The sequence below is a fragment of the Mauremys mutica genome, chromosome 14, assembly GCF_020497125.1.
Source record: "Mauremys mutica isolate MM-2020 ecotype Southern chromosome 14, ASM2049712v1, whole genome shotgun sequence".
NCBI lineage: Eukaryota > Metazoa > Chordata > Testudines > Geoemydidae > Mauremys > Mauremys mutica.
The window spans coordinates 38,345,040-38,370,836 of record NC_059085.1 but is presented as its reverse complement, the minus strand read 5'-3'; the positions used below and the strand labels follow the sequence as shown (position 1 = coordinate 38,370,836).

At 43.8% G+C, this 25,797-nt stretch overlaps 1 protein-coding gene across 1 annotated transcript; it reads right to left on the bottom strand.

The window, feature by feature from the left end:
- Nucleotides 1-339: 339 nt before the first annotated feature.
- On the bottom strand, nucleotides 340-25,592 carry WFDC1 (WAP four-disulfide core domain 1). The gene is made up of 7 exons (XM_044987857.1): nucleotides 25,112-25,592; nucleotides 13,678-13,873; nucleotides 11,497-11,580; nucleotides 7,739-7,879; nucleotides 4,841-4,882; nucleotides 4,127-4,190; nucleotides 340-2,387 (listed from the first exon to the last, which is right to left on the bottom strand). Exons 1-6 carry the CDS (start codon nucleotides 25,580-25,582, stop codon nucleotides 4,132-4,134), a joined length of 993 nt encoding a protein of 330 aa, XP_044843792.1. The 5' UTR covers nucleotides 25,583-25,592; the 3' UTR covers nucleotides 340-2,387; nucleotides 4,127-4,131.
- Between the last annotated feature and the right edge of the window lie 205 nt (nucleotides 25,593-25,797).

Sequence of the window (25,797 nt, the reverse complement as noted above, 5' to 3'; positions counted from 1 at the left end):
AGATGCTGGAACTATGGGTGCTGCCACACCCTGTGCCTTGAAGAGGTGTCCAGCATATACAGGGTTTACAGTTTGGTTCAATGGCTCTCAAATTGTTCCAGCATCCCTGCCTCCAGGTGGTCAATGTACATTAGTGAGAAGGGCAAAGATTAAGGAAAGCTCAGGCTGCTGCCAGCTATACTGTCCTACAGATAAATGAAGGGCTTCGGTCACCCGGGCTTTTGCTCTGGCAGCTTTCACAAGGACTCAAATTCATCGTAAAATTTACTTTCTTTTACTTTAAAGAAGAGCGGAGTTGGTGTTAAAAACACACACCTGAAACTAGATAGAGTTGAAAAATATACTGGATTTGTTTTTATTGAGCACCAAGGTAGGAGAACCTACATTTCTAATCACAAGCAGTGCAAAACATGAGTGATAGTATGGAATGAGTCATTGGGCCAGATTCTCACATAGTGGAGGTCAGAGCGGCTCCATTGAAGGCATCAATTGACACCAGCTGAGACTCTGGCAGCTCATGAGCACTGTGAGCATATAACATTACACAAAAAGTTTATTGTAGCACCAGACAAGCCTTAAAATATACCAAACACACATATTTAAAAGCTAACATTACCAATTTCCTACTGAGCTTTTACAGTGTTGCCTTAAAACCATTTGTTTTCTGGGCAGCAGTAAGAACCCAGAAAAATTTGTCTTGCAAGATATGGTGTCGTCAAAAGTAGTATGAATGTTAATACTGGAAATGTAGCCTTCAGATCTCCACTCTGGCTGATTTTTTCTCTGTTTGACAATTTAAAAGAACTTTAAAAGAAAAATTAACACCCTAGCACCATTAGGTAGGCTGGATTTTCTACAGCATGTAGTAAACAGCAAACATTCAGCAGTACCTTATTTTATCAGTTTTCCACCTTTTTGTTTTTTTAGATTCATTTTGCAGTGATTAAATTCCTGCTCTTCAGCTCCTATCCAGCAAAGTACTCAGCCATGAGCTTAACTAGCATTGCAAAGCAAAATGCCCACCTCGAGTTAAGCATGTGCTCGAGTGTTTTGCTCAATGAGACCGGAGGCTAGGTGTTAGATCCTGAAAGGTCCTTAAAACACATAACATTGACTGAAACCAATATGAGTTGAGGGCACTGAGCTCTAGAGCTGATTTAAAAATAGTAAAATGTTTTGTACATGTTTTTCACTGGGTTTTTTGGGGGAGGAGGGTCAGGAAGGAATTTCATTGGCAGAGACCCTGGTTGGTTTTTTTTTTTTCTCCTTTCACTGCAGCGTGGGCAGGGATCACTTGCTGGCTTAAACTAGAGTAAATGGTAGAGTCTCTGTAATTTGAAGTCTTTAAACGATGATTTGAGGACTTCAGTAACTCAGCCAGAGTTTAGGGGTCTATTTCAGGAGTGGGTGGGGTTCTGTGGCCTGCGATGTGCAGGAGATCAGACTAGATGATCACGATGGTCCCTTCTGGCCTCAGTTTCTCCTGTTCTTTTAACACTGGAATGAAATTTTTCAAAACCTGACAATTTTAGCTGGTCAAAAAATAAACAGAAAGAAACACTCAGTATTTTCAACTTCCCCTTTGCCATATAGGGATTCCAAACTCTAGGGGAAGAATAAACATTTGCATATACTGTAGTACTTAAGGGAATATCAGACAAAGCACCATGGTAGGCCATTTCCAGCCTCATGCTGTTGAATACATAGATCACCTTGTAGACTAAATCATAAAAGGATAGTTGTTCACTGGGGCAAATTCATCCCTGGTGTAGCTTCCACTGATTTCAATGGTGACACAACAGAGACAAATTTGTCCCATTTTCTTTAATGAACATATTAAAGTCATTTATGCTATTCATAAACTACCAGTTGATTCATTTCCTTTTAGGTAAGAGACCTCTGAGTTCTGTTAATATGATATACGTGCAGTATGAAAGTCATTGATTCAGCACACATATATTAGAAACATCAAGCAGGCTGTATATACCTAGGGCCTGATTTTAAACCCGTGTGCACCATTTTTATACCAGTGTCACTCCTGAACTACACCTACGTAAGCGAAATCAGACTCTTCGTGTGCATTATAGTGTGTACTGTGCTGATACAGATCTGAAATGAAATTGTGGATCAGACTGGTTATCTGTTTCAGTTGTAAAGGTGCTGCTCAAATACTACAGCTGCCATCAAAGGAATGGATTTCTCCCCCTCTTCACTGGGCTGAGTTCTGGAATAGCTGCTCTTGCACCAGGCAGGTCTTTAATCAACAACTTGCAGAGATCAAGAAGATGCTGAATAGCTGTATCTGGAGACCGAGGGCTGCAGTTCATCTGAATCAGACAACTACTGGGTATTTCTTTCTTTAAAAGCTCCTTAATTGTTAGGTCCCACTGAATGAAAATCAAATTAAAATAAAAAAGGAATTTAAATGTTTATCATTGCTGTGGTGTTTGCATAGAACACATTCTTACCCAACCAGGTAACCTCAGCAATTGGCCTCACTTAGGCCTAATGAAAAGTTAACTGATTCATTTTGTCCCTGTTGTTTTAACGCAGCCGCATCCGATTCTGAAAGATAAAGACACCACCAGTTTGGGACAGATTGTCTGATAATGCAAATTCTTACATCTGAGCCTGACCCAAAAACCTACTGAAGTCACTGGAGGTCTTTCCACTGATTTCAATGGGCTTTGGACCAGGCCCTGTGTGAGTGTGCGTATTCATGTGAAGAATCCATGGTGCTCAGTAGCACTGCTATAAAGTTATTCCCATGCCTAAGTGTTTGCAAGGTTGGGTTCCGCTGTAGTCTCCTTCTAACCTACCAGTCTCTGCGTTTTCTCATTCAGGATCAGAAGTGGCTGCCTTAGAGTTGGGCCCTTAGATGTGCAGTATAAAGCATTTGGGCATTTACTATAAAAAGAATTGTATACATTGCATGGGCATGAATGTTAATCTTTGGCTAAGTGCTGTTTTGAAATGTTTGAGAATCCCCAAATTCTGCTGCATGGTCCTATTCTACATGAGAAAAGAAAACCCACCAAATGTAAGAGGTTTTTTCAGGAAGCCGGACAAATATTGAGAAATCAAAACCAAATGAAAAGGAACCTGAAGAGATGAATTTCACCATGAATATTTTGCAGAGATCCCCCTGCAGCACAGACCAGCCTTGGGATGGTGAATACCATTTCCTGTTTGTCAGCATATGCCTTTCAACTAAATTCACTTAGGGTATGTCTACACGGCATTGTAACTCTGGGGCTGTGGGACCTGCGCTTTTTCCAAGCCCGTGCTTGAGAATCCACACTGTATTGCAAACCTGGGTTTACAATTGCTGGATCCAGGTCTCACAGTCATGCTACCGTGGCCACACTGCAGTACGCAGCTCTTCTGACTGGAGTCTGTGGCTTGAGCTGCATCCACACTGCAAAATGACAGGGTTTGGACTCAAGCCTCAGCAGGACTCAGGCTCTGACCCACCCCTCCAGCAGGGTTCACATGCCTGAGTCCAGTGGGTGGGCCTGGCCTGAGTCAGACTGATTTGTGTGTGGATGGAAGGTGGGGTTGGGCTCAAAGCTGAGACTGAGTATGGGCTTACAGTGTAGTATAGACATACCCCTAGGGTGAATTTCAACCCTGTGCAGAGGGCCTGTATAATCTGTTCATTCCCTCTGAAGCATCTGGCACTGGCCACTGTCAGAAGACAGGATACTAGGCTAGATGGACCATTGGTCTGGCCCAGTATGGCCATTCTTATGGTCTCAGCACCATTAGGGCTTCAAGGACACCTAAGTGAACAATATGCCTGATGCTAGAGAGGGGTAATTTCACCTGTAAAAGACTATGTCTTTAAATCACTGTACATTGAGGCGCTGTCAGGTATGAGGGAGGAATAGCTCAGTGGTTTGAGCATTAGCCTCCTAAACCCAAAGTTATGAGCTCAATCCTTGAGGGGGCCATTTAGGGATCTAGGGTAAAAATCTATCAGGGATAGTACTTGGTCCTACTGTGAAGGCAGCAGACTGGACTCAACTTAACTCAGTGATCTTCCAAGGTCCCTGCTAGCTCTATGAGATCAGTATATCTGCATATAATTCTCACACACCCATCCCTTTATTCAGAAGGTACTTACCCCAGTTAACCTAAGTGCTTCTGCTGTTGTTTCACATAGCCAAGTACATTATTGGAATTACTCCCTGTAAAATAAAACTCTGCCAAATTAGGGTTTACGGCATGTCCTTTCAGTAATGAACGCTTCAGAAAGATTTCTAGCTGCATATTTTAAATGGTCTGTGTCTTATTTTCCAGTTCTTTGGTGGGGCTGTTGTAACAGTGGTAGGTTAAAATTACACCAGTGAAGTCCCCAAATTCTGCCTTTGGTTACTCCCAGCACATCAGTTAGGTTGCATAGGACTAAGCAAGGGGAGATTGACCATTCCATTCTAGAGCTGAGTTATCATGATCTAAGGTATGGAAAACCAGCAAGGGGGAAAAAAAGGTACAAAGTAGTGGGTAGCTTTTCCTAGCTTTTCGCCTTCCAAGAACAGGATTCCTTTCCTGATTAAATCAAAGGTTAAAATGAATTTGATTGGGTGTTTCCCATTCCAGACGTGACTTCCCTGTCATAAACCCACCATACATTGCAGCACTGTTGGCAGTCTCAGATCTGGAGGACCTTGTGGTAGGGGCCTCACATGTCTGCTCTGAGATGCACTGGCAAAGAGGTGCTGAGAAGCTTCCGAGGAATGTCTCCCCACTGTGCTATTTCATAAGCAGCAAATTCCTCATAAACAATTGGACCAGTGTAAAGCTCAGCAATACCAAAGACCCACAGATGGTGTCTTACCAAAATACTCCTTGTAATATTTATGCCTTAGGTTGCGTCCATCTGCAAAACAAGAAGATACATTATGATCAGGTTTGGCAGAATTTGATTTTTTAAAAATTGACAGATGCTAGCCATGTTTATTTTTAAGCATTTTTTCTCTATTTTTATTGATTTTAAATGTTTTACAGTTGTGCAAAATTATGGTTTCTAAGCAATTTTGTTGGCTATTTTCATCAATTTAAATTTTCACAGTCGCTGGAAATTGGGGTGTGTGGGCGGGGGTCAGACAATAATTATTTAAGGACAGTAGGTGTTGAGATTCAAAAAGATAAAGCTTGATAACCATTAACAAAGTGTCAGCACTGCATGTCAAAATATATAAGGTAAATATCTTTAAGTCAAACTCTGATAAGTTCACAAGCAGCACTTTTCTTACTTCGTCAATTTTGGATGTATGGTGAAATCGACATTTACTGATAAAAATGGAATCCGTCCAAGCCTAGTTATGATAACGTAGCCAACCAGGCTTCACACTTAACTGCTTCCTTTGGATTAAATCCTGGCCCCTGTGCAGAGCCTGAAAACTCCTCAGGGAACTAAGGGGACCAAGATTCCTACCCTCAACATTTGGGTGGGGAACAGAGCATGCATCTCGCCTTCCCATGGCTGCACCTGTGTTGTCTGGGTATCCGTAGGCTGCTATGCAGCTCCTACCAGTACATTTCGACCAGCGGATCCATGCAGTCACCTCCTCCTCCTAAATACTCTGACCATTAAAAGTAGTCATGATCTAAGGAACCAGTCTTTCTTACACAGAAAGCATTTATTAAAGAAAACATAGCTAGAATTTGAGACACTATAACAGGCTTCTGCACAGTTCAAGTTCCAGCTTCATCTCCTTTGTTTACCACTGTGTCTGAAACTTTTACAGCTCAAAGAGACATCTAGTGCACAAACACCATAAACACAAGTACATATCATTACATTAGTGACTAGAGCAGTACTTCTCAAAGTCGGTCTGCCGCTTGTTCAGGGAAAGCCCCTGGCGGGCCGGGCCAGTTTGTTTACCTGCCGCGTCCACAGGTTTGGCTGATTGTGGTTCCCACTGGCTGCGGTTCGCCGCTCCAGGCCAATGGGGGGCTGCAGGAAGCCACGGCCAGCACATCCCTCAGCCTGTGCCGCTTCCCGCAGCCCTCATTGGCCTGGAACGGTGAACCGTGGCCACTGGGAGCCGCGATTGGCCGAACCTGCAGACGCAGCAGGTAAACAAACCGGCCGGGCCCACCAGGGGCTTTCCCTGAATAAACGGCGGATTGGCTTTGAGAACCACTGCACTAGAGGACATTAAAAAAAAACCAAAAGACACAAAAAAGGCAAAGGAAGTTAAAATTCTTAAGCCTTTAGTCTTTATTGCTGGAAAAAAACAATAACAAAAGAGGGCTCTGGTTTGATACTTCTACTGGTTTTTATTGTGGTTAAGTAGGAAAAGGGGCTGCTGATGTTTTTGGCCTGTGATGAGTTGCATCAGAGTATACAGTCCATTAATCTTTCACAGAAGCTGCACACTCTTGTACAGGTTAAAAACAGTCTCAGAAAACACATCGTGTGTGAGCTCCCTTATTGGTAAACAGTCCAGTGGAGAAAAAAAAGGATGATCTTTGTGACTCAGACAACAACAGAAACTATGGTCAGATGACAGAAAACAATTTCAATCTTGATTTTTCTACTGTCGTTTAAGAACTTTACTGTTTGGTATTTAAATAGAATGCACTGAGGTTTACTATCATCTGTAGATGGGAATAAATGCTTTCCTGTCCCAGCCAAAATGCAAATGCACAGACATTGATAAAATACATTTACAGGGCCTATTCCTCAGCTTGTAAATTGGCCTCGCTCTATTGATGCCAAGTAAATTAAAGAGCTCAGTGGAGCTGTGTTGAGAATTTGGCTTACAGTCCAAAATGTCATGTACTGCAAACATGAAGAAAAAGAGAGAAAAGTGAATTGCAGCTAGGATTTATTTAGGATTTATTGATCCTGAATGGTGCCAAACACTCAACTCCCTTTGGCTTCCATGGGGATTGAGGTCAGTCAGCACCTTTCCAGAAGCCCCGAAAGGCCATGAACATGTGCTGTTTATATTGATTGGACCCTTTGCATTTTTCAAAGGCAGCAGTTTAATTTTCTCTTGTAATTTAAGGCGTTACACATAGACAGCTTTTAGCTGTTCAGTGGTTCCCCCAATTAAATGGTTTCCTATCCTACATCCTCATGGTGCCTTATCCTTGAGTATCATACTAGTATGATCAAAAGAACACACAGTAAAGACTAGCCACAAAAACATATGCTCCGGATTCTGCCCCCCAGTTACATAATGGCAACCTACTGTTCTCTCAGTGGGGTGGCTAATGTATAACTAGGCCCAGATGTTAGCCCCCCACGTTTATACAGGGTGTTCATCTCACTCTGAACTCCCCCACTTCCCCCTCCCTCCCCGAATTTAGCTCACATATTTGGTCTTATGGCATTTTCTTTTCAGGCCAAAGCAATGACTTGGTTGCCAGCATCACATGCATGTGAGACTTGAGTTCTGAAGCATTCACTCGACTGAGACAGCAGAGAATGGAGAGGCAGCAAGGGGCGATGATGTTCACTCTTGGGGGGATAGCTGCCTGCAACGCAACAGGAACATTTCCTTTGTCATATGGAAGTGTGATGAAGCCATGGTGGAAAGATCAAATACATCGCTGAAGAAACCCAGGATTAAAAGAGGGAGGAGGTGAAAACCCAGGAACTCTACTTAGCTTGACTTGACATTTTGAGCCGTTCTCTGCCTCAGGGCAGGCAAGAAACCCCGCAGCATAGCCCCTAAGTTGGATAGAGCAAGCGAGGATGGATGTTTTTGAATGAACTGACCGGGATTTCCACGTAGCTTGATGCACTGACCCCTGTTGGGGATTCCTTCGGCTGTGTTGCCCGGATTGATGATGTGGCATTCATATCCCGTAGGGCAATGCAAAGGCTCATCCCCATCCTCAGTGGTGCTGCAGGCCTCCGCTGGAAAACAAGCCTGCGTGTCATAAACCTAGATCTTATTACGCTGGGCTAATCGGAGAAGGATAATCCTGCTGTGTTCTTCGGTAGCCCCTCCCACACAAAGATCTCAAAGTGTTTTACAAACAATAATATTGAATATTTAACACGTATAGAGAGCTTGACATAACATGCTGTCTGCTTTACTCCTCTCAAAGAGAGGGGAGAATGACTGTAGAGTCCCTGATGTGGGGGAGTGTCCCGCAGCTGTGGAACCAACCTAGCTAGCTGCCTTTCCATTCTTCCTGCAGCCCATTCTACAGGGTGTGTGCTGGGGCTGGGGACTGGTGGAAAAGAGGGGTGGCTGGCCGTGCTCTGAACAGTGGGTAGCCTCTCCAGGACTGTTACCAGCTGGCACAGTTTAGAGCAGCCATCAAACTGCTTTAAGCAGCACCCGGGATTGGGTCAAGAACCAGGAAACCATTACCAACTCCCTGTCATAGCATCTAGCTCTTACATAGTTCTCCCCTTCTTCTGTGCCCAGAGGTCGCTGGGCACAGCAAGGCAAAATGGTTCCAAAATATTCAAGATGCTCTACATCTATTAACTAATGAATTAAATTCTCACACATGACTCCTGTGGGGTAACCCAGTATTATCCCCATCTGTAAGATGTGGAAACTGAAGCACAGAGAGGTTAAGTGACATGGCCAAATAAAATAAGAGTCAAAAATAAATATGGGGGGAGGAGAGGTATATTTTACTGACACTTGTACAACCCCAGTGAAGTCAGTGGAGCTGAAGACAGACTTTTCTCATTAGGAATTGCCAGTCTGGATCAGAGCTGGCTTCCATATATCCTGTCTCTGATAGTGACCAGCCACAGATATTTCAGAGGAAGGTGGAAGGACCCCCACAGTAGACAGATGTGGGATAATCTGCCCCATTTCTTAGGTCTCATCCTGGTCTCTAATAAGCCTTGAAGCAAGACTGTCCGAGTACTTTAGAACCACTGATTAAACAAACCTGCGAGGCAGATCATTTTATGATCACTTTATACATCTGGAAACTGAGGCAATGAGGTTAAAGGCCTGATTTTCAGGCCTGCGCTTACTTTAGGAACCTACTTTCTGCATGCTCAGCTGTGCATGCATGGGAAACACACACGGAACTGCATGAACAACATCTGGAATCTGAAAATCAGGCCCCAAGAGACTGGCTTAAGGCCACCAAGGGTGTCAGTGTCAGGGTTGGGAATGACAATTCTCAGGTTCCTACTTTCCAGGCCCGTGGTCAGATCACACCTCCCTCAACTGAGGTGGGATTGGATGGCTCAGATAATTGGTAATGAGGTGTGATTTCATCTTTATTGAAGAGGTGACATGACCATGATCTATAAGTACTTATACAGGGAAAATATTTCTGATAATAGAGGGGTCTTTAATCTAGAAGACCAAGCCTAACAAAATCGAGTGACTGGAAGCTGATACTATACAAATTCAGGCTAGAAAGGATATAAAGATAATAGCATCTAGCTCTTACATAGAGCTTTTCATCAGTAGATCTCAAAACACTTTAAAAATGAGGTCAGTATCATTATCCCCATTTTACAGATGGGGAAACTGAGGCACAGATCAGGGTCATGACTTGCTCAAGGGCTTGATGCAGGAATTTACTGTGTGAAATCCTCTGGCCTGTGTTATAGAGGAGATCAGGCTAGAAGGCTACAATAGTCCCTTCTGTCCTTGAAATCTATTAATCTAAAACTCGTTGTTTGAATAAAGTGCATCTCAAGTGTTGGAAAACAGTGCAATGAACTGTGTTAGTCCAATATATATATATTAAACAATGCTGGAGAAATGAATTATACAGAGAGTAGAAAAATATAAAGGAATTTTTGCTTTTCTGTGTGTCCCTGCTGAGGCAACATTTCAGAGCTTAGTTATAACAGCTTCAGGGTTATGTAAACCATGAAACCTAGTTTGTGTGTCTTGCTTTGTAAAACCTTATCTATGTAAATAGCAGGGTGAAACAGATCGTCATAAGGGAATTGTTAACTTCAGGTGCCCCCTAAGAGAAGCTAACAAGCAAAAACCCAAGGTCACAAAACCAAAACACTAAGATAAAACTAGATGGAGACAGTAAAATTAACAGCAGCGCATACAAAGGAGATCAGTATGGAAGTAGACAAAAAAAAAGTTTTAACAGGGTAAGCAAAAATGTATTAGTTTAGGTTAGTTATTATTTATGCATAAAAATGTTTAGTCGAGTTTAGAATGGGTAGGTACACAGATGAGGTAACTGAGGCTGAGTAAAGTCACGGAACAGGGTATAAAAGACAGTGGTAGACAACAAGAGAGTGAAGAAGACACAGCGGAAGAACATAGCAGAGGCCAGAGATTTGCAAAAGAAGTCATCCTGTCCCTTCATCTTAGCGTATACACAGTGTTCCTCAGGTAGCACACAACCAGGATTTATCACTTGTTGGATCATTAGCTTCCACAGCCCAGACCAGGTACTGATGGGGAGTGTGCCAGGAGAGGTAACCTGATCAATTACTTTCCTGGGCTTATCTGTTTTTGCATGTATATGCAGTGTAGTTGTAGCTGTGTCAGTCCCAGGATGTTAGAGACACAAGGGGAAAGATGTAATATCTTTTATTGGATCAACTTCTGTTGGTGAGAGAGGCAAGATAAGATAAGAGCTCTGTGTGGCTTGAAAGCTTGTCTCTCTCACTAACAGGAGTTGAGCTATTAAAAGATATGACCTCACCCACCTTGTCTCTTTGCACGTATATGTCATTCATAGGTGGCAATAGCACTGTCTTAAAATGTACAAAGGCTACATGAAACTGTGTAAGCCTGAATGGGAGTGGATTGTGTTTGTCATCAAATACACCACACAAACTAATCTCGCCATTGAGTCATGTAAGTCAGTTCTATGTAGTTGGGAAGGAAATGGCTCTCCCTTATTCACCCGGCCATCTAACCCAAGCACCTACGCATACAGAATGACATGCAATATTGTATTGTCAGGTTATACTATCATGTCATACCTGGCTCTGAGGGCAAAATCTTCTTCTACAAGTTGCATTGGGTATATTCTTTGCTCATCCTGTTCACATCACTTTCTCTGACATTAATCACATTTTCATGCACTAATGAGCACTGGTTAGGCATCTGCATGGCAGATGGAAGAGGAGAATTTTGCCCCTACTAAGGAGGCTTTCAGCAGAGCTGTATATTAAAAACAAATCTTTAGCTTTAGATTTCAAATACTGTTCACTTCACAAGCCCTGGAGTCACCTTTCTGCATGGGGTACAATCACAAAATCGGTTATTATTTGGCCTTTTGCACTGTACATCCGTATCTCATTTAATGGACAATTAGTTTACAGGACGTGTTCTTTCCACGTTAACACTGAGTCTGCAATGTAGATTAAGTGATGTTTCAGAGGAGCCTGAGGCTCTGAACTGAAACCAAAGTACTTACTATTCTCCCTCCCTCGAAAAAGGGCTGATTTATTGGCACTGAACTGCATCTGACTTGAATATTATTTTCCAAATCAGTGTCCTTCATCCTGCAGAATTCAACAACCCACAATGCCCAGGTGATTAAAATGCCGAGTTGCACTCACAGTACCTTGTAAAACTTCCTCTGGTCCGTCTAACAACCAGCCGTTTCCTCCAAGCCAACGTGGTTTTGGCTGCACCAACCAGTCTAAAACTATTAAAAAAAACCACATTGTTAAGGATGAGCAGTCACAGGGCACACACAATTATTTTCATGCCACTGATTTTCTCCAGTCCCTGATGATAAGGCAGGCGGAGTTCTTCAGGGAGGGTTTTGCTGTGTGTGTCTCAGTGACGTATATACATTCACAATCATTCAAAATGTCCCAGCAGCAGCCTGATTACAGCAGTCATATCAAGGACCCCTGCAACATGGCAGCACAAAAGGCCTAAGCCTGCAAAATGCTGAGCAACCTTCGAGACCCTGATCCAAAATCCATTGAAGTTAATGGAAGGACTCTCGTTGACTTCCATTGGCTTTGGATCGAGCCAGGACTCAGCACCTTGCAAGATCTGGCCCAAACTGGATAGGGCATCATTGAGTGCTGCTAAAAGTCTTAGCAAATACCCCCCGGGAGCATGCTCAGAAGCTTCTTTCTTGCTCCCTGTGTAACCCGAGAGAAGTCATAGTTCAAAGAGAATGATGTCCGTGCCAAGTTTCAAGCCTTTTTCACTGTATCCCTGGCTATGTCTAAACTTACGTCGGCGTGCAGAGTACAGGCATTACATGTGCCACTACCCACTGCATGGCAGACAGGCTTGTGTCCGTACTTGTCACTGCAGTGCCTAGCTCAACATGGCAACGAGTGTCTCTGGCAGCTGGGAGGCAACGAGAAAGGTTCTTGCAGGGAGGAGGCCGTGGGGAGCTGACGGAGCCTTTCACCACTGCCAGGGCCTTTCACTGCGGGGGGAAAGGCTCCAGCAGCCAGACACTATTCTGCTAAAAATAGCAACGTCGGCATGGTAGGTACTGCTTGGGTAAGTAGACTGCCATGTCGGGTACGTACCCTGGCGGTTCAGGCATGTAGGGCACTTACTCTACTCTACTTACCTAAGCTGGGCCTCACCATCTACACTGCTATTTATACCTGTACTAACTGGGTGTGCAGCATCTGTACACGCTGCAGTAAGTGTACAAATATGGGGTTAGCAGGGCCGCCCAGAGGGGGTGGGGAAGGGGGGCAATTTGCTCCAGGCCCTGGGCCCCACAGGGGCCCCACGAGAGTCTTTTGGGACCCCTGGAGCAGGATTCTTCACTTGCTCCGGGGGCCCGGAAAACTCTCGCAGGGCCCGGGCCCCCGGAGCTTCTTCCGCTCTGGGTCTTCAGCGGCAATTTGGCGGCGGGGGGGTCCTTCCGCTCCGGGACCCGCCACCGAAGTGCCAGGTCTTCGGCGGCAATTCGGTGGCAGGGCCCCCCCGCCGCTGAAGACCCCAGGCCCCCTGAATCCTCTGGGCGGCCCTGGGTGTTAGAATGATTTCATTGCTGGAAAAGAATCTCTCTTTGAACTCTCCTTTAACTTGGAAACGGAAGAAAGGATTTTGCTCAAACTTTTCAAATAAATTTATCTACAGACAAGAGACTAAAGACATTGCAACATTAAGAGTATCCACTATAATAAAAAGAAAAATGACTGTCCTGAAGCTAGTTCTCAACAATAATCAAAATCTCTGACTTTGGCAAGTAGTTAAAGTGGTTAAAGCAGTTTGGTCTTGCCTATAAAAAGGTTACCAGCAGAACTGGTCAAAAAATGCAGAAAACCTTTTCCAAACACTTTTTGGCATAAATTTGAATTTTGGAAAAGTTCCAAATTGATTGAAGACCAGCAAAAAATGTTCTCAGATTTTTTTTTTCAAAGTTTTCACTTAAATTTTGAATATTCAAAAATTGTCCACTCTCTCTCTCATTACCAGCCATGTGGCCATGAACTTGGGCTAATGTATAATACAGTGAAAATAGCTGATCTTGTGATTTCTGCCATTTAAATTGGTGGAAATCTTGGAAGGTCAATAGATCGTGTGTAACTTCCTCTTTTTTGAGCCAAAAATCACACAAGGGCAGCTTTCAACTGTTCACCGCCATGGAACCAAAGCTGAGTTCTTGATTCAGGCTCAACCCCCAAGTCCTATTTTAGACCTAATATATATGGGGCTATACCCCCATTTTACAGCCTACCATTGTTATTGAAGCTGTTTCTATTTGTATCTGGGCAACATCTTGGACATTTCTTTCTGATCTCACAGCCCACCATACCTGGAGGTGGCTGTACTGATTCTAAGCAGGCATAGATGCACCCATTGTAACAGCAACGCTTGTGTCTTTCACATTCGGAATCAGAACGGCAGCTGGGCACCTCACATGCTCGCTCTGGTAAAGTCTGCGGGGGTGGGGGGCAGCGGTCATTCTTCTGGTAGTGGGCGCTGTGAGAATGAAGAGGGTACTCATAATCCTTGCAAAAAAAGACAAAAAGGGAAAACACAGATTTGGCATAAGGGAGAACATTTGATCAACACCAAACATATTGCAAACTAAACTAGCTGGAGTGAGCATTAAGAAGTGACTGACTTCATGTATTCATTGAGGAAGTGATCCCACCACCCTGTGCCTCAGTTTCCCCACCTGTAAAATGAAGATTCTAATCTGTTGCTACCTTAGCAAAGTGTTTGGAGATCAGCTGATGAAATTGGTTACCCAAGTACTACTATTTATTACATTGTTTTAATGATGTGGAAGCGTTCAGGAGTCTAATTTTTAAATCCCTAAAATGTCCATTACACTTGTCTGAGAGAGTAAGAGAGAAAGGCAGTAGGCACTTCAGTAACTGGTGCCTTAAAAATACTCTAGCGAGAAAGAAAGATAAGTTGAAATGAAGATGATGATATAGAGGCCTTATTGTTCCTGTGTTTCATAATCATTCTGTGTTTGTTCTGATTAATTCCAGCAGCCTTTTACTAATTTAAGACCTTCCTGTAAAGTGAGATTAGTAACTGAAGGCCTTGAAAAGAAGCTTAATCTTTCTTTCATGCATTTGGTGCCTAATCTGTTCCCTTTCTGGCTAATATCTTATGCCTCACCTGTAGTATCAGAGTTCTCAATGTTCTACTTTGCCCCTCCTTTGACTTTTTAAACTAGCTTACCTCAGGGGGGTTATGGGAGTTTTCAGGCATGCTCACCATGGGATTAGAAATTTTTGGTTGGGAGACTATGTTATCAAACACATGATGATCTGGCTAGGTGACAGCATGGTTGGAGGAAGACTGGGATGTTCTGCAGGTCTGAAAATCTGTCTGCCTGTGGATTAAGCAGCCTAAATATAGTCTCTTATTTTTGAAAATCCTGGGCAAGATTCATGATTTGAGATGCCATAGTTAAGGCCTGTCCAACATAAGGCACCTTTAAGGGGCCACTTTTTCAGAGTGCAGGTGCTCAGTGTTGTTTGAAAATCAGGCCTCTTAATCTGCAGTTATTTTTTAAAGTTGTGCCTACGCTTGGCCTTAAGTTTTTTTGTTTTGTTTTTTAAATTTCCAGACTTGTATAACACTCAGGACTTGGGATTCCCTGGGAATGAAATGTCCAGCTTTGTACCAGAAGCTGCAGAAGAGGACACATGCCCATTTAATACTATGCCAAGTCAAACTGTATTTGGATATGGGGAAAATACAGCCTATCACACATAAACGATGAGGAAAACTCTCAGGTAGAAATAGCAGAGCGTGGCACTTTCCCTGAAACGCATAAGCAGCAGCATACAAAGTAGCATGATTCACACAGATGGCATTTGGATGAGGAGCCAACTCCCTGCGTGTCACAGAAATTGACAAGCCGCTCAAGCCCGATTCCTACTCACCATGGGCCAAACCCCTCACCCCTGCGCTCAGACATGCTGTGTGAGGCGGGGGAGTTCTGCGGGAAAGGGGGAGGAACACATTTCCCCACCTCAGGCGTTCTGCAGACTCTACTGCTGCCTCAGCTTCCACCTGCCCCGGTGGGTGGGGCTGTCTAGGTGGATCAGCCCCACCCACCAGCCACGCTTCTACTCCTGTGCTTCCCTCCTTGTGGTGGCGCCTAGGGACTTGTGTGCTCAGCTCTGGGAGATACTGATGGTGCAAAGCCTCCCTGCACAAGCTGCTCAGATCAGGAGAACCGCTCTGTCAGCCTCACCCCCTGGAAAGGGAATTCAGTGGCTCAGATCCTGGTCCGTAGCTGAGAAGAGGGTGGACCCAATCATATTCTTTTCCCCTTGGGAAAAGGGGTGTGATCAAGGGAAAAGGGCATGTCTGGGGCGGGCTCCCCATATTAGCTCCTTAGGGAAGTTGGCAGCTAGCGCAAGTGATAGCAGCTGCCAGGTGGCTCTAATTGACACTGTGGGATGGGACTGGCACACAGACAGCTGATGGTTGGAAGGTTACATAGCTGACTTAGAGCCAACTTTGTGTGCATGCACACCAGCACAACAAAGGAAGGGTGTGTGTACGCGGGTGTGCATGCACACAAAGTTGGCTCTAAGTCAGCTATGTAACCTTCCAACCCTCAGCTGTCTGTGTGCCAGTCCCATCCCACAGTGTCAATTAGAGCCACCTGGCAGCTGCTATCACTTGCGCTAGCTGCCAACTTCCCTAAGGAGCTAATATGGGGAGCCCGCCCCAGGCATGCCCTTTTCCCTTGATCACACCCCTTTTCCCAAGGGGAAAAGAATATGATTGGGTCCACCCTCTTCTCAGCGGTTGGGAAGCTATGCAGAGGGCTGGGAAGAGGGTAGCCAAGGATCAGATATACTGGCTCTATGTCACAACAGGTGGCTCTGACACATCACGGCAAGCATTCCCTGGCTAGCGACGTCAGCCTTAGGGCTGCTTTGTGTTGGTGGGACAATGCAAAGCATCTTCAGTGAAGGGAAAATCAGACCCATTGTCTAAATAATACATCACTCCTCGGAGGAATGATTTTTGACTTTCAAATTTTTATGTTCTTCAGACACAAAAGATTTTTTGTCTTTTTTGCTATCTAACTATTACCATGTGCTACCAGCAAAGTGTCTATTAATGCTCTGGAGTATGAAAAAAAAACAACTTTTGTTGGATTTGCAAAAGAATATGGTGTCAGTGTGTGTGAGCACGTGAGAGAGACAGAGAACCTGGGGAACGTAAGTGAAACTAAGCTAAACTGAACAGAGGAAACTTCAGAAATAGAGAGTAGAAAAGTTTGACTATAATTAAATAGTGGGATCAAACTAGACTCAGAGAGCCAGATTCAGCTCTCATGAACACAGGTGTAATGCCAAATAAGCTCCACCAAAGCCAAAGGCGTTACTCTGGATTTACACCCTGTAACTGAAATCAGCATTTGGCCCAAAATGATAAAGCTGCAAATGGAGACAAGAAAAGAACTTGCTGTCAGAGAGTTTGGTTTACGAATCTACCTACACTCTCATAATGATGTCTGGCACCCTAACCTTTGCAAATCAGTCACAAAGGGCCAGATTCTTCAGGGGTCCCCAACGCAGTGTCTGCGGGCACCATGGCGCCTGCCGGGGCGTCTAAGTGAGCCTGTGTACTGGCCAGCAGCATTTCAGCAGTGATGCCTCTGGATGCTGCTGCTTGTCGGCAGCATTTCGGCAGATGCTTGTCCGACACCATGGTCCTCCGTGGCTCGTCGTCTGGCACCCGCCAGACCAAAAAGGTTGGGGACCACTTGTCTACTGTATTGCACCACTCTAGTCAGGCTGTTCTCAAGAGGGCACTATCAGGTTACAGAGGAACTTGGATTGACACTGAGAGATTCTCCCCATGTCTGGGCACTGTTAAATCATCCCTACCAGAGGTATCCTATCCCTGGGACTCAACAACGCTTCTGGAAAACAAATGTTTGTCTTTCGGGTACTGCCCATTGAACTAGGTGTTGTCAAAACAAACCTCCTGGGAGAGGATACCAATAGGATCCCCTGCACGACCTTGAACTCCCAAGATGGATACCGCCCTGTAGTATCAATACACTCAGTATGTTTATCAGGTATAATGTATAAGCATTTCCCATCATTTGCACCTAAGTCTGCTTGCCAAGAGTTTCTGCCTTTCTCCTTGGGCTTGGTAATGGTTATGTGTGGGAAGCTGCTTTTGTTTAAATAATAATGCAAATAGATTTTCCAATCACTCTTTCTTCTCCTTTCCAAATAAATGCACTCAGCGGACATAGGTTAAGAGGGAAAAATCATGGCAGCCATTTAGGGGTCTGGGGATTGGTCCTGCTTTGAGCAGAGGGTTGGACTAGATGACCTCCTGAGGTCCCTTCCAACCCTGACATTCTATGATTCTATGATTCAAATATTGTCATTACATCAATGTACAAGGAAACACTGAAGGCTTCACTGCAATGCTTTTCGATTGCAACAGATGGCGTCAGTTTGCAACTGTTGAGAGCCAGTGCACAAATAACTCGATTTATTAACGTTGGGACTGGCTGCTGCTACTATGGCCTTGTTGTTAGGAATGACTGGATTGTAATCAGTTATTTTAAAATGGAATTAGGAATAACTAATAGTTCATTTAATAGAAAACTGATGCAATTCAGTTCAACACAATAAGGGGAAATGATGTATATTATTTGTAATGCTGACATGATCGATTTTACCTCCACTTTCTTTGTAATGGATCATGCATAACATATAGTGACAACGATATGGTATTTCTTTATTTCAGTCAATCTCCTACATTTGTTCAATGACAAGAACCACCCTTAATAATAGGCAACATTCCCAGATGTCTGAAATGCCCTCTGATTGAGATGCATCCAGTATATTACCTGGGAACTGTAGTGTAAACCCACCCAGGTTCTAAATAAACAAACAATTGCAGCTGGTAGATCATGGGGTGTGGTAGGGAAAATCCAGATGATGATTAGTTTTTAATTTGTTGAGAAGTGAGGGGGAAAAAACCTAATTCACCAATATTTCCACAAATGAAAGTCCCAAGTTCTATTTACACTGTCAGGTTCTAATACACGTACTGTAATCATGTTGACAAGCACCTTATTCCACTAGCAGTCCATGTATTTAACAGGCACTACTCATGGAGCAAGGTGCTGCTCAAAGTGAGGAAAGGCATCAGAATCTCTTCCTATGAATTGATGGGTCACATTATTAATCATGAGAGCGCTTTCATTTTTTTTTTATAGTTCAATATTTTGATTTCAAATGCAAAGCAACAACAACAACAAAAATTGACGAAGATATCCCCAATTTCCCCCTCTACCCTGCATTTTTAACCAGCAATAGAGTTGGTCAGAACACTAACTTCCAATTTTGAAGTTTTGAATTAAAAAAAAATCAAAGTTGAATTTTTGGGAAATTAGATTTTTTTTTTTAAATCACAACATTTTTTTTATTTTTGTGGAACCGGGTCTATTCATAATTCATAATCCCAGTCCAAATACTGGATATCAGTGAAAATGTTCAGGAATCCCCAAAATTCCATAGACTTTAGCAGGGATGACTATTCATCAAAGCATTCATTTTGGAAGTTCATTATTTTTTCTCATAGTCTGAAATGAATTTACCCAAAATATTTAGCAAATGCAGATGGGTAACTGATACTAAAAGAAAATGAATATGATTGATTCACAGATGATTCACTAACTGAAAGGGAAAAATTCATAATGAACAGTTGACCATAATGAATGTGGCTTCCCTTTTAGAACAATGAAAGTTCTAAGACCAAGAATTCCCAGAGTGGCCTTTTCCCTACTAAGTAAGTTTTCTCCTTACTTTCTCAGTGTTCCTGATATCCTGGCACTTAAAAATTCACTGCTGAAACAGCATGTTTGCAAAATATAACTAATCAACATGCTGCCACTGCTTGGAGTATCATAAGATTTTTAGGAAAAAGGGGGGAAGTAATTCCCTCATTAATAAAGTCTTGTATTAATGCTGTCTTGGAATAATGATTTCCACAAGTGCCTATTTAATAGCTTGCCTGGGATTTACATTTTGGCTGTGAGCATGACTTGGATTTTTAAATATTATGGACTCTGGCAGTCTTAAAATTTCTGCACTTCAGGATATTTTTCAATCCTGGAAGCGAGTTGCTCTTTGTCTCAGGAGACTCATGAATCCATTTTAATGGCGATATCTGCATTAAAGACTTCCAAAAACTAGTTAACAGCGGAAAGTTAAAAGTTCAGCTGAGCAACCTGGAAGCCAAGTCCAGAGTGACTAGGAAAAAAAAAAAAGGAATGAAGCCTCATTATCCTAAATCACTCACTGTATTCCCAGACTTTCAATAACATCTGAGGGTTCTGACCTGCCTCATAAAAATTCCATCCACCCGTATATTTTTCTTGTCTGCAAATGAGAACCAGTTTGCCGCTAAGCACAATGCTCTGACACTTGAACTCCAAGCAAATCTAAATAGATTTCTGCTCAACATAAGGATATTACAATGCAGAATAGATCCGGCGAGACATATTTCTAGTTGGGGTTCCTGTTGAGAGAGATTTAGGGCCAGATTCTCATCTGATGTAAATATGCACAGCACCACTGAAGTCAATAATGCTACACCAATGTACACCAGTTGAGGGTCAGATCCTTTAAGTTCAAGGCTGGCTTCTTTTCACTGTTCTAGATGCTTGTCTTAGTGAGACATTGCTTAGAGCTCAATCTTGTCCCACTACAAATCAATAGGAGGGTTGCCATTGATTTCAGTATGTGTTGTATGATTGGTGAGATTTGTTCAGTCATCTTTCCTCTGAAACAATAAAGAATAAACATCCTGTGCGTGATGTGCACATTCGTGGAAATGAGGGATAAGAAATACCTGCTAGATCATCATCTCCATTTCACTGCTACTGCTGGATCTTTGGAAACTTCTCCCACTCTCGATAGGGATTCCCACTGGGTTACATCCTTGGCCTTCTGCTGTCTCACTATGCCCTATCCCTTGGGACTCCATCTGATTGCCCTTCTAGGTTAATACCACAAAAATCTGCTGTTCCAACCCCAACCTCTTCCGTCTGGGCCACTCTTGTATCACTGACTGCTTCTCTGACATCCCTTCCATCAACTGAAATCTAACACGGCTAAAACTGAATGTCCCAAATATTCCCACTCCTTCCTTTTGCTGTCAGAAGCAAAGGATCTGAAACATGATCCTGCATTCATTCTAAATACGGTTCTTGGTATAAGCAGGGGGCAATAAATACATTAGCTTGGGGCAGGTCAAACAACGGACTAAGTACAATGTCTCATTTCTCCCCCCTCATCCCCAACAAGACAACCCTGTCCGATGAGATGTGAGGGTCTAGGTGGAGAAAGAAAAAGGCTGATCACAGGAGCATTCCCCACTCTGCATGACTGGAGTGCATTCAGCCAGGCATGGACAATGCAGCACATTGGTGCAGAACCATACACCAGACATAGAGAGACTCCAGGACCAGTGCTCTGCAAAGGGAAAAGTCAGACATTGGAACTCTCCTTCTTCAAGCGTGCAAGGGAAAGGAGAGAAAAATGCAGCTTCCACCCCCTCCTAGAGAAAGTGATTACTCCTGAGCTTCCTAGATCAGTAGCACCTGGATTAGCTGCTGCCAGAAAAACTGTCCTTTGAAAAGCAACTGGTTCAAGGAGGAGGGCATATCCCTAAGGGAAAGGATTCTGTGCCTTTATAGAACAAGCTATCTGAACATCAAAACATAGGATCCTATCTGTCAGGGTCTTTTGCTTCATAGTTTCTGTGGAAAGCAGAAGATTGCAGATTGGACTTCACAGTGGTTTTGCAACATGGCAGAATTATTATTGTTAATAATAATGGTATTTTTTCCAGTGCACCACACTTCACAAAACACTTGTTGCGTACGCAGAGCAAGTCTGCTACTGAACATGTCATTGTCAGCCTCCTGGGCCATAGTCCCTGGCATTTTGTCTTCGTGGCCCTTGGTTGTGCCTCCTAATGTGAGTGCCCAACCTATTCGCTGTGCTCCTCTGGAGTAGCTGGGTGCCTGCACCAACAGTGCACACGTAAAACAAGTTTAGCATCTACTTTGTGGGCCCAATCAAACTTGAGCATGCAGAAACAGATGCCAGCTTAACAATGGCTGAAATTTTGACCCAACGTATTCAGGAGGCAAAAGGCATTGGCCAATGTTGGCTTTTAAAAGGACAAGGTCAATGTGACTTTTTTTTTTTTAATTTGATACTTTAAAAAAAACAGCCCTTTTTCTGAGATCCCCTTTAAATAGCATGCCTTGAATTTTTAACTAGGAATTTTTTTTTTTTTACAAAAATTGTATACCTTTCCCCTCCTTTTTGTTGATGTTTAGAACAGTGTTGCCAACTCTCATGATTTTGTCATAAGTCTCATGATAATTATTGTTTTCCGTAAAGCCCCAGCTCCTGGAGTCAAGTGGATATGAGATGATTTCAGCCTTCATGCTTAAAGAAAAAGGAAGTTTCTTGCCCTCGTGACTGTGGAGAAAGCTTCAAAATGTGACCCCAGTACACCTAAACACCGAACCTGAAGACTCAAAAGGCAGAAGGCAAATAAAAAGAACCCCCAATCTATTGTTTTTTACAAAAGCTCATGATTTTAAAGACAATCTCATGATTTTTGATGAGCCTGACTCATGATTTTTGAACGTTTGGCAATACTGAGAGAAGTCTTTTGGCCCCAGAATATTTTGAACTCCAGAAACATGCTCAGGCCCAACCCCTCCCCTTAGCTTTGCTGTTACTGATCCTGATGGACAACCTTTCAGAGTTGGAACACTGTGGTCATAGTGTCCAGTACCACTTTGGAGACTAACTGCCTGTCTAGTTTTCTCTTTGCAACATACTAATTAGGCAAAAAGGGTTTTCAAGTACATTGCAACTGGATTTCTGGGCAGGAAACATTTCAGTCTTGCTAGAAAAGCATGTTGTGCTTTTGCAGGAAGTTTCCTGCATTTCACTGGTTTGTTTTCAGCTATAATGGCCTGAAGATAAGAGTGAGGCTGGTCCCAGATGACGGCATGTCAGCCAGAAACCCACACCAGCAAGCAGTGCTAATGAACACCTATCAGACATCTGGGGAGGCAGAATGGAGGCGGTACTTCCAGAGAATAGTCAAGAACAAATCATGTTTGCAGTGTTGTAGCCATGTTGGTCCCCTGATATTAGAGAGAGAGACAAGTTTTCAAGTTTACACAGAACTCTTCCTCAGGTCTGGGAAGTGTAGTAGAGAGTCACAGCTAAATGCAAGGTGGAACAGATTGTTAGCATGCGTTGTTAACACATATTTCAAGGGATCATTCCAGGTGAAGTGGCCCATTAACACCTCTCTAGTCATAGGGGGAAAAGGAAAGTCTGTCTCTCTCGCCAACAGAAGTTGGTCCAATAATAGATTTAAACATTTTATTAAAGTTATTACATCACCCACTTTATCTCTCAAGAACAAATCAAGCCAAACCAATCTAATTTCTTTCGTTGACAGGGTTACTCTCCTAGTGGATAGGGAGCAAAGCTGTTAGTAAGGCTTTGACACAATTCCACGTGACATTCTCATAAGCAAACGAGGGAAACGTGGTCTCTAGAGGAAATTTCTATAGGGTGAGTGCAAAACTGGTTGAAAGACTGTACTGAAAGAGTAGTATTAATGGTTCACTGTCAAACTGAGGGGGAGGGGGAGCATATCTAGTGGAGTCCTGCAGGGGTCTGTCCTGGGTCTGGTACTATTCAATATTGTCATTAGTGACTGGGATAATGGTGTGGAGAGTATGCTTATAACATTTGCAGATGACACCAAGCTAGGAGGGTTTGCCAGCACTTTGGAGGACAGAATTAGAATTTAAAATGACCTTGAAAAATTGGAGAATTGGTCTGAAATCAATAAGCTGAAATTCACTAAAGACAAGTGCAAAGTACTACACTGGGGAAGGAACCATCACATGCACAACCACCAAACGGGGAATAACTGGCTAAGTGGTAGTACTGTAGAAAATTGGATGAGAGTCAACAATGTGATGCAGTTGCGAAAAAGGCTAGTATCCTGGGGTATATTAACAGGAGCGCTGTACCCAGAGGTGACAGTAAGGTGGTATGGGCCGGTAGTCGCCAGTACCGGCCCGTACCACTGATTTTGAAGCGCTGCCATGGCAGCACTTTAATGTCATTGCCTCCTGGCCGCCAATGGGGGGTGGGGGGAGAGAAATAGCTGCCCCTGGGCTGCGATTTAAAAGGGCCCGGGGCTTCGGCCGCCGCTGCTGCTACCACAGCAGTGGCAGACGAAGCCCCGGGCCCTTTAAATCACCACTGGAGCCCCAGGCGGCGCGGGCCAGGCATCGCAGATGGGTGGCTGGGGGACACTGACCCCAGCCCCGCCCCTTCCGCCTGAGGCCCCACCCCTTCTCCGGGGGGAGGTATGGGGGGAAGAGCTGGCCCCATACGAATAAGAGCTCAATTTTACTTTCACCCCTGTCTGTATGTAGGCCACCGGAGGTAATGGCCCCACTTTATTTGGCACTGGTGAGACCTCAGCTGGAGCACGGTGTCCTGTTCTGGGCAGCACACTAAGTAAGATGTGAACAAATTGCAGAAAGTCCAGAGGAGAGCAACAAAAATGATAAAAGGTTTAGAAAACCTGACCTACGAGGAAAGGTTAAAAAAACTGGGCACGTTTAGTCTTGAGAAAAAAAGACGGAGGGGGGACCTGCTAACTGCCTCCAAATATGTTAACGGCTGTTATAAAGGGGATAGTGATCAATTGTTCTCCATGTCCACTGAAGGTAGAACAAGAAGAAATGGGATTAATCAGCAGCAATGGAGATTTAGGTTAAATATTGGGGAATTCTTTGTAACTATAAGGATAGTTAAGCATTGGAATAGGCTTCCAGGGAGGTTGTGGAATCCCCAACATTGGACGTTTTTAAGACCAGGTTAGACAAACACCTGTTGTCAGGGATGGTTCTAGGTATATTTGGTCCTGCCTCAGCACAGGTGGCTGCACTAGATGACCTCTCCAGATCCCTTCCTGCCCTGAATTTCGATGATTCTATAAGAGGAGGCAGACCTGAGAATGGATTCTCCCTGGAACTACTTGCTCCATGACAGGAACGAGCTCTTTACATGTATACACGTCGTACCTTTTATGTGTAGCTCTCAAGACACTTTACAAAATTGTTCATTAGCTAAATGTCACAAAACCCTTGTACATATTATCCTCACTTTACAGTGGATGGGTAAAATGAGTCACAGAAAGATGAAGTGACTCACCCTAGATCACCCCCCCCCCCAAGCCAGTGGTCGAGTTGGGCTTAGAACCCAGGAATTCTGACTCCCAGTTCCCCTGCTCTAACCAGTGCACGATGCTACTTTCCTTTTGGTATTTCATGCTAGCACGTCTATGCACATTCATATGAGTTTTGCACCTGCAACCACATTCTCCTTTTAAGTTTCCCTTCTCCAGCCTTTCCCAGTGCAGAGCACCTCCGTGGGCTGTGGCTATGGCATTACAATGTATAAGGTGTGCCCTTGTCTGTATGTCTCATGTTGCAGCAAATAGGTGGTAAACATTTAACACAGCCAAGCAGGCTTACAAACAGAAAAAGCATAGGATACAAATACTGATCATTCTCAAAGCACACACTGGACTTAGAGAACTCACACCATTACATACGCCTGCCTCCCGCTAATTCACATGCAATGTCCCCCCCTCAGCTAGGTACTCACATCAGACTTCTCTGCCAGTTTCAGATGGAGAGCACGTTTCCAGAGATTCTTTGCAAAGCCCGATTCTGGGAGTAAGATTGAGACACACAAGGCTGCAGCAAAGATCTTTTTGCAGAAATGCAGCTTGGGCACCAGGCGATTGCTGCTGGAGTCCATGTTCCTGATGAGAAATAAAAAAATACGGATCCCAGCTTTCAAGGAGCCAGACGAATCAGAGAGAGGGAGAGAACTGACTGCTGAAGCAACCGGCTCTTTGCTGGGCAGCTTCTGGGAGGCAAAAACACAAAACAAAAAAAAGTTTGGGAGCCCAGAATCAGGAGCCAGGAGCTGCTGTTGAACTTTCTTGTTCAAAGATAGATCAGGTTCTCCCATCTCGTGTTCCCACGAGGCACATATTCCCCTTGAATGAGCACTGGACAGATTATTTTTAGACCTTTGTTCACAACATCTGGCTTTCTCAGGGCGCTCCATTCAAAGCCAAAGCATGGGATCAAATGGCAGCTGCTACAGGGCGAAAGAAAGGTCTTGGAGGAGGGCCCCGAGCAGCTTCTAGCTGCAAACTTTCCAAGAAAACAAGTACTCTCATTGTGTACCCTCCCCCACCCCCCAAGTAGATGTACCCTATTTCTACAAGGTGGTTTATTCTCTGAGGGAGGCTTCATTTCCAGAAGGAAATTATTTAAAAA